General features: G+C 46.3%; 1 protein-coding gene across 1 annotated transcript in view; it reads left to right on the top strand.

Annotated features, from left to right (window-relative positions):
• Window positions 1–15877, top strand: part of LOC133141556 (voltage-dependent N-type calcium channel subunit alpha-1B-like) — a 181467-nt gene that overhangs the window by 127056 nt on the left and 38534 nt on the right. Inside the window, exons 21-28 of the mRNA XM_061262125.1 lie at window positions 4251–5000; window positions 6219–6415; window positions 6632–6758; window positions 7668–7797; window positions 7995–8054; window positions 8713–8819; window positions 10854–10865; window positions 13105–13125. Coding sequence (XP_061118109.1) covers window positions 4251–5000; window positions 6219–6415; window positions 6632–6758; window positions 7668–7797; window positions 7995–8054; window positions 8713–8819; window positions 10854–10865; window positions 13105–13125 — 1404 coding nt within the window. The remainder of the gene's footprint in view (window positions 1–4250; window positions 5001–6218; window positions 6416–6631; window positions 6759–7667; window positions 7798–7994; window positions 8055–8712; window positions 8820–10853; window positions 10866–13104; window positions 13126–15877) is intronic.

The following is a 15877-nucleotide window of genomic DNA, read 5'->3' as shown; positions in this document are numbered from 1 at the left end:
CTGCACTTGCGAAAAAATCCCCTCGAGAACCCCTGCAAGCCCTCCCCCCCCCCCCCCCCCCCCCCCCCCCGCCCCCGGTTGAGAGTAGCTTGGTTTTTAACACAGCTTACATCTACCCCTGTCACACACTCACCTCACTGTACTGGCTTCCTCATCTGTCACGGTGAACAATTTAAGCTGAAGAGTTTTCCCTGTCCACTGAAATAATTGAAAGAATGGCGGCCCTCTTGTTTTCTTGTTTTGTGGTCGGTCGTAAAAAGAAATAAACCCTTTTTATGTCATGGATACAAGAAGTAAGCAGATTGTATAGTATTATGCCGTCTACTGAACAGATGCTCTGAACGCAGCACATCCTGGTAGCTTGTGGTGACGTCTACACTCACCTACTGGGCAGTGCCTAGGATACAGAGTTGTGTGACTAGCCCTCCATGAAATGGCATGAAATTACCGGATGCACTGTGACGGCACTGAGCAGATTTTTCTTGTTCGGTACAAATCCGGGGAAAATAAGAAGCTATGCAGCAACCTCTTCTTTTCCTCTTGCCAAGCTATTCATCCCATACCTCCTGAAGACCTTTCACATGGTATCACGGCTATAATAAACCCTCCCTTCCCCATTCCTATCTGCTTGTCATTTTGGGTGAGGCCTGCTTTACATACTATTCTTTTCCCCTCTTAAATGTATAATTCACAACGGAACAATAATGCAATTCAATCATTTGCCCTTCACCTTGACTAACAACTAAAAGCAAGAATATTTTCTGTGCAAATGTGGCCAAACTGAATTTCTGAAGTACCAAACAGGCATTGCAACTTTTGTGTTTCCGGTTGCCAACATTTACTTTTACATGAATGTGCAAAAAATATAATTCTGCTGTTTAATTCACATGACCTAATTTGTAACATACAGTATATAATGTATATAAAATGTACTATGTGTCATTGTGCTATGCAGGTATATACTTGAATTTTAAAAAGTACAAGATGCATAGTCATACCGTGTAGTGTAACTGTATGTACTCAAACATCTGTATGATTGAACATTAATGTTACCCAGAATGCAGTTTCTGAATGCTTAATGTACTGTGCAGAATTCATTTCCATTTGTAGGTCAAGTCAAAGGTATGTCTTTTCATCTGGACAGTTGCAAAATACTAAATTTTATTTATTTATTAGTATTATTACTAGCACATATTTATGGCTTTGGGAAACTTGGCAGCTGGTGTTGTATGAGGGAGGTTTCTTTCCGAAATGAAAGAAAGGACTACTCTGAAAAGAGTAGATCTTTAGAGCCAGGCACTCTGCGTCCGCCAATGAGGAAGAGGTACCGGGTCATCGTCTACTGCACTCTATCTTAACTTTTACTCATTGTTTGAGTGAGAGTGGTGTGGTTTGCTGCTGGAGAGAGATGGATGTCTCTCAGTGGTTGAGCGCAATAGTGTATATCATTGAACATTTTGTGATTTGTGTCCTAAAGGAAGGAGGGTTGGTGGTTCGTGGGTGGACTTTGTTCCAGTCCAAGTCTCTGCAATGTCAATTTCAGTTAATTCTTTTATTTTTATTTGTATGTTTATTTGAGTTAGGACAATGCCAAGAGACATAGCATCATTACTGCCAGTTTACAGCAGGTTCATGAAGCTGATGTTCTGCACACAGAGATTATCGCTATTGCTCATTTCTCTCCCGTCCCTAGTTAGGCTTTTTTATGAAAAGAAAAGAAAAATATTAAAAATAAGACTAAGTGTTAAATTGAAGATGTTAAGAAATATTCACATTTAGAATACAAACATTCAATAGATGTTGAATACATACACACATATCACATTGTTACAAAAAAAATAAAAAGAATACATGCGTGTTATATATTGCAAATAAACGGTAGTAGAAAAGTATTGAATAACAAGCTTAATTCTCCTGGGTTGCTTCATTTTCCTTGATTTAGCTTCATTTCTGTCACCCCCACATACCTGGCCCGCCTGTCAGTTCACTGCTAGTTTCTGGACAGGCAGGTAGAAATGAAGGTAGAAATTCTGGATTCATGTCGCACTCTTCAAAGGGCTCCTTTGTTGCCCACTGTTTTTGGAGATTTTTAGTGAATAATTTTCATCCCTAATTTAAATGTAACGCCATTCTGAATCTTGTCTCCATTCATGCACATTTTATGAGAAACATTTTAAGATGCGCATCAGCATGGACACAGTTAGATGTGCCTTTATGCTCAGAAATGACCAGAGCTGGGTCAGTTTCTGCAGATTGCTGGCTACCAGTATACAGCGCAATATTCTGTTTTGACATAATTCAGAATAGAATTCTTCAATCAAACATGCCTCATTTATAATTCTCAGGGTTCTGCAGGGACTATTTTAACCAGTGTCTGGAGGAATGAAAGCATCACAAATGCGTACATGACCCAGGTCTGAAAATGACCGCCCACACCCCTGGAGCACCGATGTGGGCGCCTGGTGAGGCGGGCGTTTGGTTGCGGGAGCAGCGAATGGAGAGGCCCGTTTTCGTTTAAGACGCGGGTGCAGTCTGTACCTCCTCCCCTCCCTCACCCTGTCCTCCGTCTGTCAGTCCCTCTCTGCGTCCAGCCGTCCGTGACACAGACCTGCAACTCCGTCTGACGGACGGAGACGCGCGCGGAATGTAATCACGAGCAGCCCCGCCCTCCCGCCGCACTCAGAGCTGACCCTGCGATCGTCAAGAACCTGCCAAGACCCATCTCCACGGGCGGCGCCTATTTATGTCTCTCCTAACTGCCCCCAATGAGGAAAAAACTGTTTTAGCGAAACAGCCGCCTTGCCCTGAGCACTGAAAGTGAGTTCACGGTTGGTTGCCTTTATGTAAATTACGGCAAGTGCCAAAGAAGAGGAGAGCTGGATTCCTCACCTGGCGGTCGGTACGTTCTGTAACATACATAATGGAACATCGTCTCACAGTGACAGAGTACTGACAGCCTAGCACTTCGCACGGGTGTTTGTTTGGCCGATTTAGGTTGCAGAGTGACTTGATTTTCCACAGAAAAAAACGCATTTCTGTGGGAAAGTTCTTCCATAGTTCCACAATTGTAGTGGCAGAGGGAGGGCCTTTTCCTGCAGTGGTGATAACCCAGATTCCCAGGGTTTCAGATCATTCTTCCAGAGAGAACCACACAGCACGTATACTTGTGACTGGATTTAGTAACCAGTAAGACCTGATTCTTAGAGTGAACAACAAACATGGTTATACTGTAGATAAAAACATTATTAGTATTTTTGTGACTCATACATTACATTTCAGTATTTTTCATTATCTTTTCCCAAAATGTATTGTGTCACGTAAATTGCATTCCCGCCATTTTAGAGTCAGTCCCTCGTCCGTGTCAGTACTATATTGTTTGATAACCAACAATAGATAATCATGATATACTCTTTTGATGAAACTAAAAGCTTTCTCTGGACCAGTGATATTTGCTGGGAAAAGCTTATATTGCACTCAGCCATTAATGGAAATGGGGGGTTTAAAAAAAAACATTTTTGCTGTATTCTTTTGCCAGTTGGCAGTGCCTAGGATCTGTGGTGTTTTTTTTGTTTTTTTTTCTACTTTCTACCTACTTGCCTTCAAGTCGCGAATATTCCCAATACTATTCTATTTTTTTTCATCCTGATGATTCACGCAGATAGTTAGTTCTACTATGCAGTTTCCTTGACTATGGATATAGTGTGCTGAAAATGAAAAGTCAGAAGCACAGCCATTTTGGTTTTTTTTTATTTATCATGTCTTAACATTACAACTAGCATTTTGGAAAGGTTGATTATTGCATGAATCAAGCACCTGGCACTTGCTTTCAAGCAAGGCTGAAGGGGTTTTAAAGAGCTGATTTGAGTCGGAAAAAAATACAAAATTGGCTGACAGTTGAGGATGGTCTTCAAATAGATTAGGGTTTCTGGCATTTCATGTAATTTTCTGCTAAAATGAACATGACAAAATATCAGCAGGGTCGTGGTCAGTTCCAGCTCAAGAAATGAATAAATAAATAAATAAAGTAAATTCAAGAAATACATTTAAAATTGAATGTATTAATCCATTCATTGTGATGTATGATGCTTACATTGTGCTATAGAACCCCAATATAATGACTTAAGTGCTTTATCAAAAGAAAAAGAAACATCCTGGTAGAACATATTGGCCCCCCCAAAGCTCATGTGAATTTGGCTCCCGTCGATGGCCCATGACCCGTTTCCTCCTGGTGTCTCTCGTACTCTGTCCAGCAAGGAGCAGCAGCGGGCGCTGAAGCTGATGTCGGTGTGGGAGCAGCGGACGACCCAGCTCCGCAGACACAACCTGCGCTCGAGCAGCGAGGCGCTGTACAACGAGCTGGAGCCGGAGGAGCGCCTGCGCGTCTCCTCCGCCATGCACATCCGCCCCGACATGAACACCCACCTGGACCGCCCCCTGGTGGTGGAGGCCCGCGACGGCGACAGCAACGGCGGCAAGGAAGGGGCCGAGCGAGGCCCCTCGGGGGAGGGGGAGGGGGGCGAGGGGGCCGCGCCCCCGCCCTCGCACCCCCGGAAGCACCACAGGCACCGGGACAGGTCCGCCAACGAAACCGCCGGCAACGGGGAGGCGGGCGAAGGCAGAGACCCCGGGGGCCACACCCACCACAGCCGGAGCAAGGAGCACAACGGCTCCCGGGGCAGGGAGGGGGGCCGGCGGCACCACCACCAGGGTGTGACGGACGAGGGCGGAGGGGGCGGGGAGAGGGAGCACCGCCGTCACCACGGCCACCACCAGTCCAAAGAGGGCAACGGCACCGCCGGCAACGGGGCCAAGGGCGAGCGCAAGGGCCGGCACCGGGAGGGCCCGCGCTCGGCCAATCGGGAGGCGGACGGGCGGGACAGCGAGGGCAACGGCGAGCGGAGGAGGCACAGGCCACGCGGAGCCCGGGCCCGCTCCACCATGGACGGGGAGGAGTGTCGGGAGGGAGAGGAGAGAGAGGGCGGCAAGGCACACGGACACAGGTGAGACACAGATGAGAGATGGGTGAGATGTTGTAGAGACACAGGTGAGTTGCTGTAGAGACACAGGTGAGATGTTGTAGAGACACAGGTGAGTTGCTGTAGAGACACAGGTGAGATGTTGTAGAGACACAGGTGAGATGGTGTAGAGACACAGGTGAGATGGTGTAGAGACACAGGTGAGATGTTGTAGAGACACAGGTGAGATGCTGTTGAGACACAGGTGAGATACTGTAGTGAGACTCTATAGACACAAAAGTTAGAACAGGGCTGCCCAATTCTGCTCCTGGCGGTCTACCTTCCTGCAGGTTTTCACACCAACCCTAACAAAGCACACATTGTTCAACACCTACAGATCTAATTGAGCTGCTAATTTGTAGAATCAAGCAGGCCAAATTAGAAATGAGAAATGAGGTAATGAAAACCTGCAGGATGGTAGATCTCTTGGAACAGGATTTGGCTGCTCTGGGTTTGAAGCTGGAGAAACAGGCGAGATGCTGCTGAAATAGCAACGAGGTGCTGGAATGAGACATGTCCTATCACTTCCCAAAAACAAAACAGGAAAATTGTTGGGTGCTGATGTTATTTGTAATTACCTTGTTAATAAGGAGCTTGCAAGGGTTGTAAAAGCGGTGATGTGAGGATGTGTTGTCGAGATATAATTCCTTAGAACAGGGAGTTCAATACTCCAGTGTGCAGCTGTTTATTGCTTTGGCACTAGCAATATGTAGCTAATTGTTATGTTGAAGTGGGCCTGTTTTACAGCTGGGTTATGGCTGTAAAATATGAGCAATATTATCCACTGCGTAACATGGGCTTCCAGAAAGCTGGGACGAAAGGACTTTTAGTAGATTTTTCTTCCTCTTTGACCAATGAGAACTTCTTGAATGGGATGATTTTTGTGTTCCTGTCTTCCAATCAGATGACTCACTAGGTCCGATACACATAGGTACGGTTGCATTTTGTCTTTCTGTTGACCAATGAGATATCCCAGTAGGCCTGAAATAGTGGTGCTCTGTCTTCCTCTCAGCCAATGAGAAGAATTGGAGAAGTGGAGAATCATGTAAAAAAAAAATATATATATATATATATATATATATAATTAGAAATGATCTACCTCTTTACTAATGAGATTTTGTAGGCCTGAAAGGGGAGGGGTTAACATAGTCTGCGCCGACCTCTCAGCCAATGAGACCGCTTTACTCTGTCCGACAGGGGCAGGCACACGGACGCGGAGGGGTGCAGCCCTGCCATTAGCCCCCCCCTGCCCCTCGGGGGGCAGCTCTTGGCCTGGGACAAGCAGGAGGACTCGGACAACCAGAAGAACCTCTCGCTGACGGGCCAGGCGGGGCTCGGTACCAACGCGGTCCACATCCCCGTCACCGTCACCTCCCCACCCGGAGACGCCACCATACCCAGTCAGTGCCACTGAAACTGCGTCTAGAACCGCCATCCTAAAACAAAGCCACTGTCTGTTTCTTTATGACTGGTAGATTAGTAAAGCCACAGTTGGTTACAAAGAGTTAAGAACCTGAGGCTGAGAGTCCGATTGTAAGACGTTGACCGATCGTGAGAACCAGTATTGGACGGTAACTGCCTCATAACCTTCCCCCCTCTCTCTTTCTCGTCGGTAGTGAACAACATCGATGGTGACTCACTCCCGGTGAACGAGGAGAAGAAGAACCTGGAGGACCAGGCTAAGAACGGGCCTCGGCAGATCCTGCCGTACAGCTCCATGTTTGTGTTTAGCCAGGCCAACCCGTGAGTGCGCTGCCGTGACAACGCTTTACGACAACACAGACAGTAACAGAAAATGGCACTCCTAATGTGCCCAGCTTCATATACATAGCATGGGAAAGACTGTATGACCGATGCAGAGGTTTATGTGTCTACCATATGTTTCCTTTCTGGTGGGTTGGACCCAAACTGCAATTTCACCAGTTTTTACCTTCATCTTTGCTCAAGCTGATCTCATAGCTCGTCTCATTGTTGTGATGTCTGCTAGTCTGGCTGTAGTGCTGTAACCCACACAGTTTATGTGCTGTTGAGGGGGTGGGCTAGTGGTGGTAATGCGTTTGAAGTGCTGGGATGAATTAGTCACTTCTGCAGATCAGGAGTGGAACTCAAACTCTCTCGAGTTATATTTTCTACCATGAACTGAAAAACAAAATAAGCAAAATGTGCATTAAAATGTTTCTGTTTTCCCCATGCTCCTTCATGAAATGTGTGCAGTAATTGGGCCTTTTTACTTGGCTTTTGAAAACCATCAGTACAGTGAAGGAAGCTGTGGAAGGCAACTCCTACACAGGATCATGTAGGTGTCTCACTCCAACGCTCACAGAGTAGCTGATAATCTCTCCTTGGACGTTGTCTTCAGTTAAGCAGGAATGAATAATGCGGGGTTACTCAGATCTCACTCAGAAGGCCAGTAGTACCGCTAGTTTCCTTTTCTACCAGATAGTTAATTGGTGAATTAATGCCACTGATGGCCTGAGATTCTATTCACCTGATGCCCCAGGTTTAAATCAGTCCTGATCAGAGGTGAAGAATGAAAATCAGCAGTGGTTCCGGCCTCTAGACCCAAACCCAAAGTATCCCTGCCTTTGAGAGCAGTCTGTGCCAGGTTTGCAGGCAGGACTCAGGAGGTGTTGTTCCTGTCCCGGCCTGCAGGGTGCGCCGCCTCTGTCACTACGTGGTGAACCTGCGCTACTTTGAGATGTGCATCCTGCTGGTCATCACCATGAGCAGCATCGCGCTGGCCGCTGAGGACCCGGTCCAGGCCAACGCACCCCGCAACAACGTGAGTCCTGGCAGACATAAGTAAATTAAATGTTAATTGTTTACAGTCCCGAGTAATGTGATTGTGTGTGGAGACAATGGCTGTTCTCTCTTGAAAACATAGCGAGTCACAGAGTGCTTGAACTCATAGTGTGACTAAGTACTGGAATGTCATTATGTAAAGATTTTAATTAATAAAATGTTTATGTTGTGTTCTAGGTGCTCAAGTACCTTGATTATGTCTTCACGGGCGTGTTCACCTTTGAGATGGTGATTAAGGTGAGGCTGTCTCTCTTTATCTCCATGGTAATTAGTCTGATCCGCTAACAGCTCCGGACTGAACGCTGTCTGGAGGCTTGGGGAAGGGTAAAACGGCTTTTGAATCACAGCCACTTCTGGGCTGTGGTGCACCTGTACACCAGGCAGTGTGATTTTCTGTCTCATTAAGCGCAGTGTAGCACAGAGCACTTCTCTTTAAGTGCCTGCTACGTCTTTAAGCTGCAGACATTAACCTGCTCTTTTCAGGTCTGGCTCATTGGATCTGGGTTGTAGTCTGGCCCTCGTTAAGTGGGAGGTTCGGCAGTTAGCCATGGGAATTGTGGCTCTTCCTGCTATACTCATGAGGTCCAGGACCAGCCGTTGCAAATCGAAAACGCTTTTTCGTATTTATTTGAGTTATCGGTGTTTGATGGTGTACGTGTGTGTGTGTGTGTTTGTGTGTGTGTGCCTACATATTGTAATAGTAGTGTTCTGGGTGTCTGTATAGTAGTGGTATCAGTGTTCTGGTGTTCTGGGGGTCTGTGTATAGTAGTGTTATCAGTGTTCTGGGAGTCTGTGTATAGTAGTGGTATCAGTGCTCTGGGTATCTGTGTAGTATTAGCGTAAGTACTTTCTGTAAAAGTAACGGAAAATCTTGCACTCTTCTCTGTTCCTTCAGATGATTGACCTGGGCCTGTTGCTCCACCCTGGCTCCTACTTCCGAGATCTGTGGAACATTCTTGACTTCATCGTGGTCAGTGGTGCTCTGGTGGCATTCGCATTTTCGTAAGTAAAAATGAATAAATACAATCAAATCAAATAAAAAGCACTTCATGGTTACATGCTCCTCAGAGCAGCTAATCGGAGGAGTTATGCTAGTGTGCAGCCTCAAAGTTAAACGGTTTCCTTGGTTCCCTGAAAATCACGCACGCACGTATATCATTCTTGTCTTCCACTCTGGTTTTTTCCTGAAGCATGTTGTAAATTTAGCCCTTTAGTACTGATACAGACTCAAGTTCAGTGTCACAGTTCCCCAGCTTATCTGTTTGCTAGTTCAGTCTCTTCTAAACTTCAGAGTTATAAAATAAAAAATAAAACAAAAATTAAATAATTTTTCACCCAGCCCTGAAAAAAACTTAAGGAATACTCAAAATACTCAAAATTAAGGATAAAGGTCATGATTTATTCCACACATTTATTGAAATTTGAATAATTCAAGTGCAGACTTTTCCTGTGCAGATATCATTAATTCAATTTTACATTCGCCAAACTCACCAAGCCATCCCTGCGAACAGACATAAATGCTAAGCACCAGCCTTTAATTGAAAGCTGAACTCAAGGACATTTTATGGTTGATTATATCCAGGCCAAATCAGCTGTAACCGAGTGCTACTGCCGCCTCGGGTTTCCATAATGACACTTGTCCTTACCTGCAGTGTAGGGGGGATGGGTGATCTGTGAGCCAAAATGTCCTCCGTGCCTTCGGTTAACGCTGAAAGGAATTGCGGACTACGTTTTAGTGTCACTCAGCGCTTTTGTCTTTCTGCAGACAGAGCACGGCAGATTGTCTCATGACCGTGATGTTTCCCTGAGAGGTCGTTCTCACAGTTGTTTTCACTGCTCATTTGCAGCTGTAAATTTTTCATCGCTGAGTGAAAATGAGAGAAGAAAGGTTAAAAAGATTCTTCAGATTCTTACTAGGGACAATATACTGTAATCGTCCACCTTTAGATACCAGGGCAAACACAAAATGTGGGCGATTTCCCCCCCATTAGATTGCCATCTACTGGTGGATCGAGCTAACTGTTGTTACACTGGGGAAGTGGACACTTAGCCACAGTTTCTGGTGCAATATGTCTTATTGGCATGACACATTCATTCTATAATTCACATTCATTCTAAAGAAAACAAACAGTAAATATACAGTTTTCAGAAATGTTAGTATATTAAAACATTTATATTTACACAATCAGTATGAACATTTGAATAAAATAAATATTATATTAAATTTAGCAATATATAAAGCTAAAGAAGTACATGAGAGGACAGGGTTTTGGATTCACACTAACCAACCGAAAATGGCCAGTCTGTCCGTCAGTCGGTCAGTCAGTGTGAAAGTGAGCGAGGGTTTCTAGCCACAGGCAGAAACTCAGAGCTTTTCTCTTCCTGCTGCCTGTTCTGCCACTGAATCAGCGCTACTGCAGCAGTGTCCGCTCTGCCTGCGATTCTCTCCGGGGCCTGATCAATTATTTACCACAAAAAAACATTTATATGTCCTCTGGGGCCGCACCTTTCACCCTGTTGACCAGAGCGAGTTAGCCTACTGGCGCATGTGATGTACTGTGTTAGAGCAGGGTTAGCCCAGCTCTGGTCAATCTGTCACTCTCTATTAAGTCTCTTCTGTGTGTTCTCTGATTGTGAGGTCTACATGCATTGCTGCTATTAGCCTCTGTGACAAGCAGTGCCTGGCTCTTAACTGGTCTTTATGTACCTGCAGTATCTCTCTGTCTCTCTCTGTTTTTCTTTCTGTCTCTTTCTCTTGCTCTCTCTCTCTCTGTGTAATGGCACAGTAACAGTCCATCTCTCTCTCTTTCTCTCTCTGTTTTTTACCCTCTATCTCTCTCTCTCTCTCCCTCTCTCTCTGTTTCAGTGTGTAACAGCACAGTAATGGTGTCTCTCTGTTTCAGTGTGTAACGGCACAGTAATGGTGTCTCTCTGTGCCTGTATGTAATGATGCAGTAACAGTGTGTGTGTCTCTGTGCGAGGCTCCGTGTGGTACTGACTCTCTCTCTGTTTCCCGGTTTCTGGGGCCGCTTTCAGGAGCTTTATGGGGTAATGTCTCTGTGCCGCCCGCTGTCTTGCCCCCTCTCCCCGCCTCTCGTGCCTCTGAGAGCGGGCGACATCGCTCCACCACAGGCCCCGCCCTGCTGCATGCTCCATGACGAGCATCTCCCCTCCCCTCATGCAACACTAATATATTTATACATTTATACATGGAGGTCCAATATATTGCCATTCTTGTTCTTATGGCAATATATTGGCAAGCATTGGAGCATATGCATTTGGAATGCCTCCATTTTTTTTTCAATTTTATCATTCCAAGTATTGCTGTGTTGTCTTCAATGTACAGCAATACACTTTTACAGCAGTATATTTTTCCCATCTCCTCATCTGTCCATTCTGGGCCTCCTTCTCCTCGTATGGGTGAGGTCTCTAGTCCTACATTCTAGTCATACCTCCATCCCATAATACTCCCCCTTGTCTTGATGCGGTTGCCTGGCGGGGAGTGACCATTTGTTTTGTGTCTGAATCAAACTGTATAAGGCTCAATGTGTTGTTTTCTCCTACTGACAGAAATGGTCCTGGTCCCAGTTAAAGGGGCTGTTTTATAACCAGTTTGTGTTTCACTTCAGTTCTAGAAATCTCTCAACAGTACAACATTGTAGTCTAGACATACAATAGTAACAGGAAAAAAGCAGGTTTGAAAGCTCCAGCTGAAACTGGTTCACTAAAATAGCCCCCAATTGCGTACATTTTACTGCATAATGACTTTAGAAAAGAAGGGTTCTTTCACCAACCACAGCAGGAGATGTGGTTGATTTGCATGGATCTGTGGGTGGTAGTTGGTGATGAATTGGTTATTAGACAGACATAAAGAGACAGCCCTGTGATCAGGTGGAGTTTACCTGTGGAGTTTGGGGAACCCAGTGGAAAATGAAGAGCTGAATGGGATGGTAATGTTCCCATGATGTGTCACATGCGATGGAGCTGCATTGCTGCCCTGACTGCTACCCCCCCCCCCCCCATCCCCCTGTCCCCCTAGCCTGCTTGTGTGTGTTTGGAGAAGGTATAAATAGCTTCCCGCTCCCTGCGTGGTTCGTGTGGTACACAGCAAGGATGGGTGCGCAGTCGCTGTCTCTGCCATCCTCCTTCAGTGTGTGTCTGTGTCTGCGTCTGTATGCGTACGTGCGATCGATGCGTCTTCCGCCCGCCATATTGTACGTGGTTTTGGCGGCCAGATTTTTGTGAAAGTCTGAGAAACCCCCACCACCGCCACCCAACAGTGGGCTTGCCTCCTCTTCACCTTTCCCCCTGTCTCTGATACTGAGCCCCCCATCCCCCCATACCCCCCTGAACCTCCCTCCTCTCTGACATACAGCTCCTGTGCTGCCTGGCTACTACCTGCTAGCTGCTGGCTGGTAACTGCTATCTGCTGGCTGTCACAGTAGACCTCTCCCATCCTTATTCCCGCTAGGGGAAAAGAGACCATTGATTAACCGTGTCAGCAGTGACTGTGATATGGGAAGTCATTTCCAAACACAGCAGAATGGTTGTTCCCCCTAAACCAAGCAAGCTTGCATAGTCTCTCTTTTAGGCACTGCACTGCACTTACATCAGACCTACATCACATGTGATGAAGATGAAAAAATGTTCAAACATTCCCACAGATCTCTAAGAAATGTCTTAGTAAACTTAAAAGTGTTCATAGGCACTGAAGGGAAATTCATAAATGATTGTAAATGGCTAATAAATAATATCGCTTATGAAGGATTATTCATAAGAGGTGTTACTGAATTTTCACATAAACATGTCCATGCAGAAGTGTAGGATCAGGAAAGGAGTGCTTTGTTGTGAATATTAGTGAAAATGTTTCTTTGAAAGTTCAGAAACCTGCCTTGCTGTCTATGGGGTTAAAATATATTTTGGTGTACATGGCAGCCCAGTTTATTTTAGACACAATATTTGTATGTATTCTCACTCTGTGCTATCCTGTCTTCTTTGGTTACTGTGTATTTCACCTCTGTCTCCAGTGAAAAGTGACATTTCTCTATTTCTCGTGACTAAACGCTTTCTGGGGCCCTCCTGCTTCTCCTGTCATTTGTAAATGTAGTGTCTTAAGTTGTTTGTGTTTCTGTGAACTGATTTGCACAATCTGCTGTTGTTTCTCTCTCTCTCTCTCTCTCTCTCTCTCTCTCTCTCTCTCTTTGTGAAGCTGTCATAATGTCTTCTGCTCTGCTCTTGTCGTTTTTATGTGTTTTTTCTTTATTTCCTCATTGCTTTCCTTCATTAGATCGCAACAAAGCCTGACCAGGTGGGAACCCCCCCCTCTACTCTCTGTGCCAAAAACACGTCCCTTACCCCTCCCCCCCCAGACCCAAATAACAGCGCTGTCCACCCTCCTGTATCCTGGCTAGGCCAGGATAGCGTTACTCTGACCTCTGTAGTGAGTAGGTGCTACTGGATCACCTCTCTGATAGCTGTTTGAAAGACTCCCAGCTGGGGAAAGGTGCGGGCTCACAGTAACATTTTGGGGCGAGGATGGGTCACGGACGACCTCCTTTCAACTGGAAGCCCTTTTTAGATGACAGAAGAGCGGGTCTCGGCCCCCTCCTCAGCGCTCTTCTGTCAGCGCGGGACGACCCGCTGTCCAGGCACAGCGGGGAGTGTCTTTTCACAGCTATCAGAGCGCTGTGTGTTCATTTGTTCCCCTCCCTTAACCGTCTGTCGACCTGCGCGAGGCGCGTTTAAACCGTAACCACGGGCCCCGTGTCAGCCCTACGAAAAGCATGGGAGACTAACCATCGCAGCATGATATATGCATGTCAGTGTGTTAGAATAGAACAACCCCCCCCCCCTCTCCCTCAAGCACACATCACCCCGAGCCCCCACGACAAAATGGAGGTGAGAAGAACACGAAGCAACCGCACCACCATGAGCATGGATTTAGATGGCAGTTTGACAAGGTGCTATTTGGCACAAAGAGTGAGGGGTTGCGTGCGTGTAACAGCAGGATTTATCTTCTAACCGTAAAAAACCTCAACCAGTGAGCAGTGCTGAGGTGTGCGCGCGTGCGTGTGTCTGCGTGTCGGCCTGTTTCCGTGTGTGTATGACTGAATGCAGGAAAGGTTGCCATTTCTAATCTGGTGAGGTGCCCGTGCTCTATAAGTAGAACATCCGACTCATTTGTACCAGTGATGTGCTTTATATAAGGACTTCTGCCAACGATAAATATAAATTATGTAAGGTGGGTGTGTGTGTGTCCCGCGTGCTGTGTGTGTGTGTGTGCACCCCTTCCTATACTCCGTTTCGTAAGCCACAGTTGTAACAGCGGTAAAACCCTCAGAAGGACACAAGCTGCTGAATTCTGGTGGACGTGTGGAATCTGTAAATGAGAAACCCGAGCGGACGGAGAGCAGTGCGTTTTCAGCGTATGGCCGCTTTCTGGAGGCCAGGCCCCTGACCGGGTCCCTGACCAGTTACCCCCAGCCCCTAAATCCTCCCTGTCGTACGCAGCCAGCTCCGTGCTCCAGAGCATGGCCCTGCGCACATCAGCACATAGGAATAGACCTGTACTAGGGAAGGCATGGGCTGACCTCTATCTCAGAGTGGAAAAACACTGTAACATAGCCTGCTCAAACAGCTTTTCTGAACACTAAATTATACATTTACTTATACGATACGAATGTGCCCACATACCGTACATAGACACATTTTCTGTCTTTACAAAGTGACTGAAAAACGCGCAGCCCCTCTAAAACTGGGGCAGTGCTCCCTCGTGGTGTGAGAGACTGAACGGGTGCGCTCGGCGCTCTGGGAGGACGAGGGCTGGTTTCGAGGCTCCCTGGGCTGACCTCATCTGTATGCCGGGAAGCGGCACTGCCTCTTTACGGCTCTGTCAGTCCGGGCTGAAGTAAGGACCCAGACGCCGGCTTGCGTCAGCAGACGCCAGTGATTCACCCGCCTTCGGCGGCGTGCCCGACTGCTGCTGGAACAAAACAAATGTTGCGTTTTTGCCAGCTCGATTTGAGCGTCACAGCTGCATGTGACTTTGACGCGTGTAGTTACCCGCAATGATAGTGTTTCAGTCTGCTTTGTGTTAGCCAAATTAGTTCAAGTCTGTGCACGGAAACGTATTTGTATTTATTAATCCCCTATGGGCGGGTGTGACCTGCACGCTACGTCTCCCTTAACAGACGGATGTGACCTGCACATTACATCTCCCCTAACAGACTGATGCGACACCAGCATTGTATTTGATCATTTGAACGTTGTTGAAGGCACATGACCATTGAAATTCATTGTGATTCCTTAGCATTTTTATGGGTTTTCTATGGGGTGCCATTCTCCATAATGGGTTAACCCTCTTAACCTTTTTTGTTTAAGTGGCAATGCCAGCTGAGAGCTGAGTTCTCATTTACTGCAATGACCAAGGGGAGAAAAGTGGTAGTGAACTTGTGGGATTCTGGAGCCAATCAGCTGAGGGAGGGCTGGCTAGATGGCCAGACTGAGGAAGCCATTTTGGGGAAATTTCCACGATATTCCTCTTTCAATGCGTGCCACGGGACCTTAAATCTCCTCAGACCCTGGTTAAATGGACCTCTCCTACAGCACAGTGTCCCCATCAGTGCGCTGAAGCATTGGCTTTTCTGTTTGTTCCCAAGGGAAGATCGCCCTCTACAGGTCCGCCATTGCAACTTTCAGAAGCAACCAACTGTACAGCCTCCTCTCCTAGTGTCCCGTCCAAGAAGTAATGGAGCCCAGCTGTGTTGAGTTCCAGCCATCAGGCAGAATACACATACAGGATGGGGAGGCTGCTCACGTTGGCTTCACATGAGAAAAGTGCTCTTTCCATATCAAGCTGCTGCTTCAAAATGAAGATTATGAAACTGTGTGAAAAAACTGTGGAGTTTTGAATGTATTTTCTAAAAATATGTTATATTAAACAGAAAAATATTCTCCATCTCATCTTCTTTCTCAAACAAAATGGCCCCTTAAAAGTTGTGCCCTTTATCTGGAAATTGGGCTATTATTTTTCTTTGGCAGCAGCTGCCATTAATTGGTTT

This window comes from Conger conger, chromosome 12 (genome assembly GCF_963514075.1).
Source record: "Conger conger chromosome 12, fConCon1.1, whole genome shotgun sequence".
Classification (NCBI taxonomy): Eukaryota; Metazoa; Chordata; class Actinopteri; order Anguilliformes; family Congridae; genus Conger; species Conger conger.
Note: the sequence above shows the minus strand (reverse complement) of the source record. Positions and strands in the feature narration are given on the sequence as shown.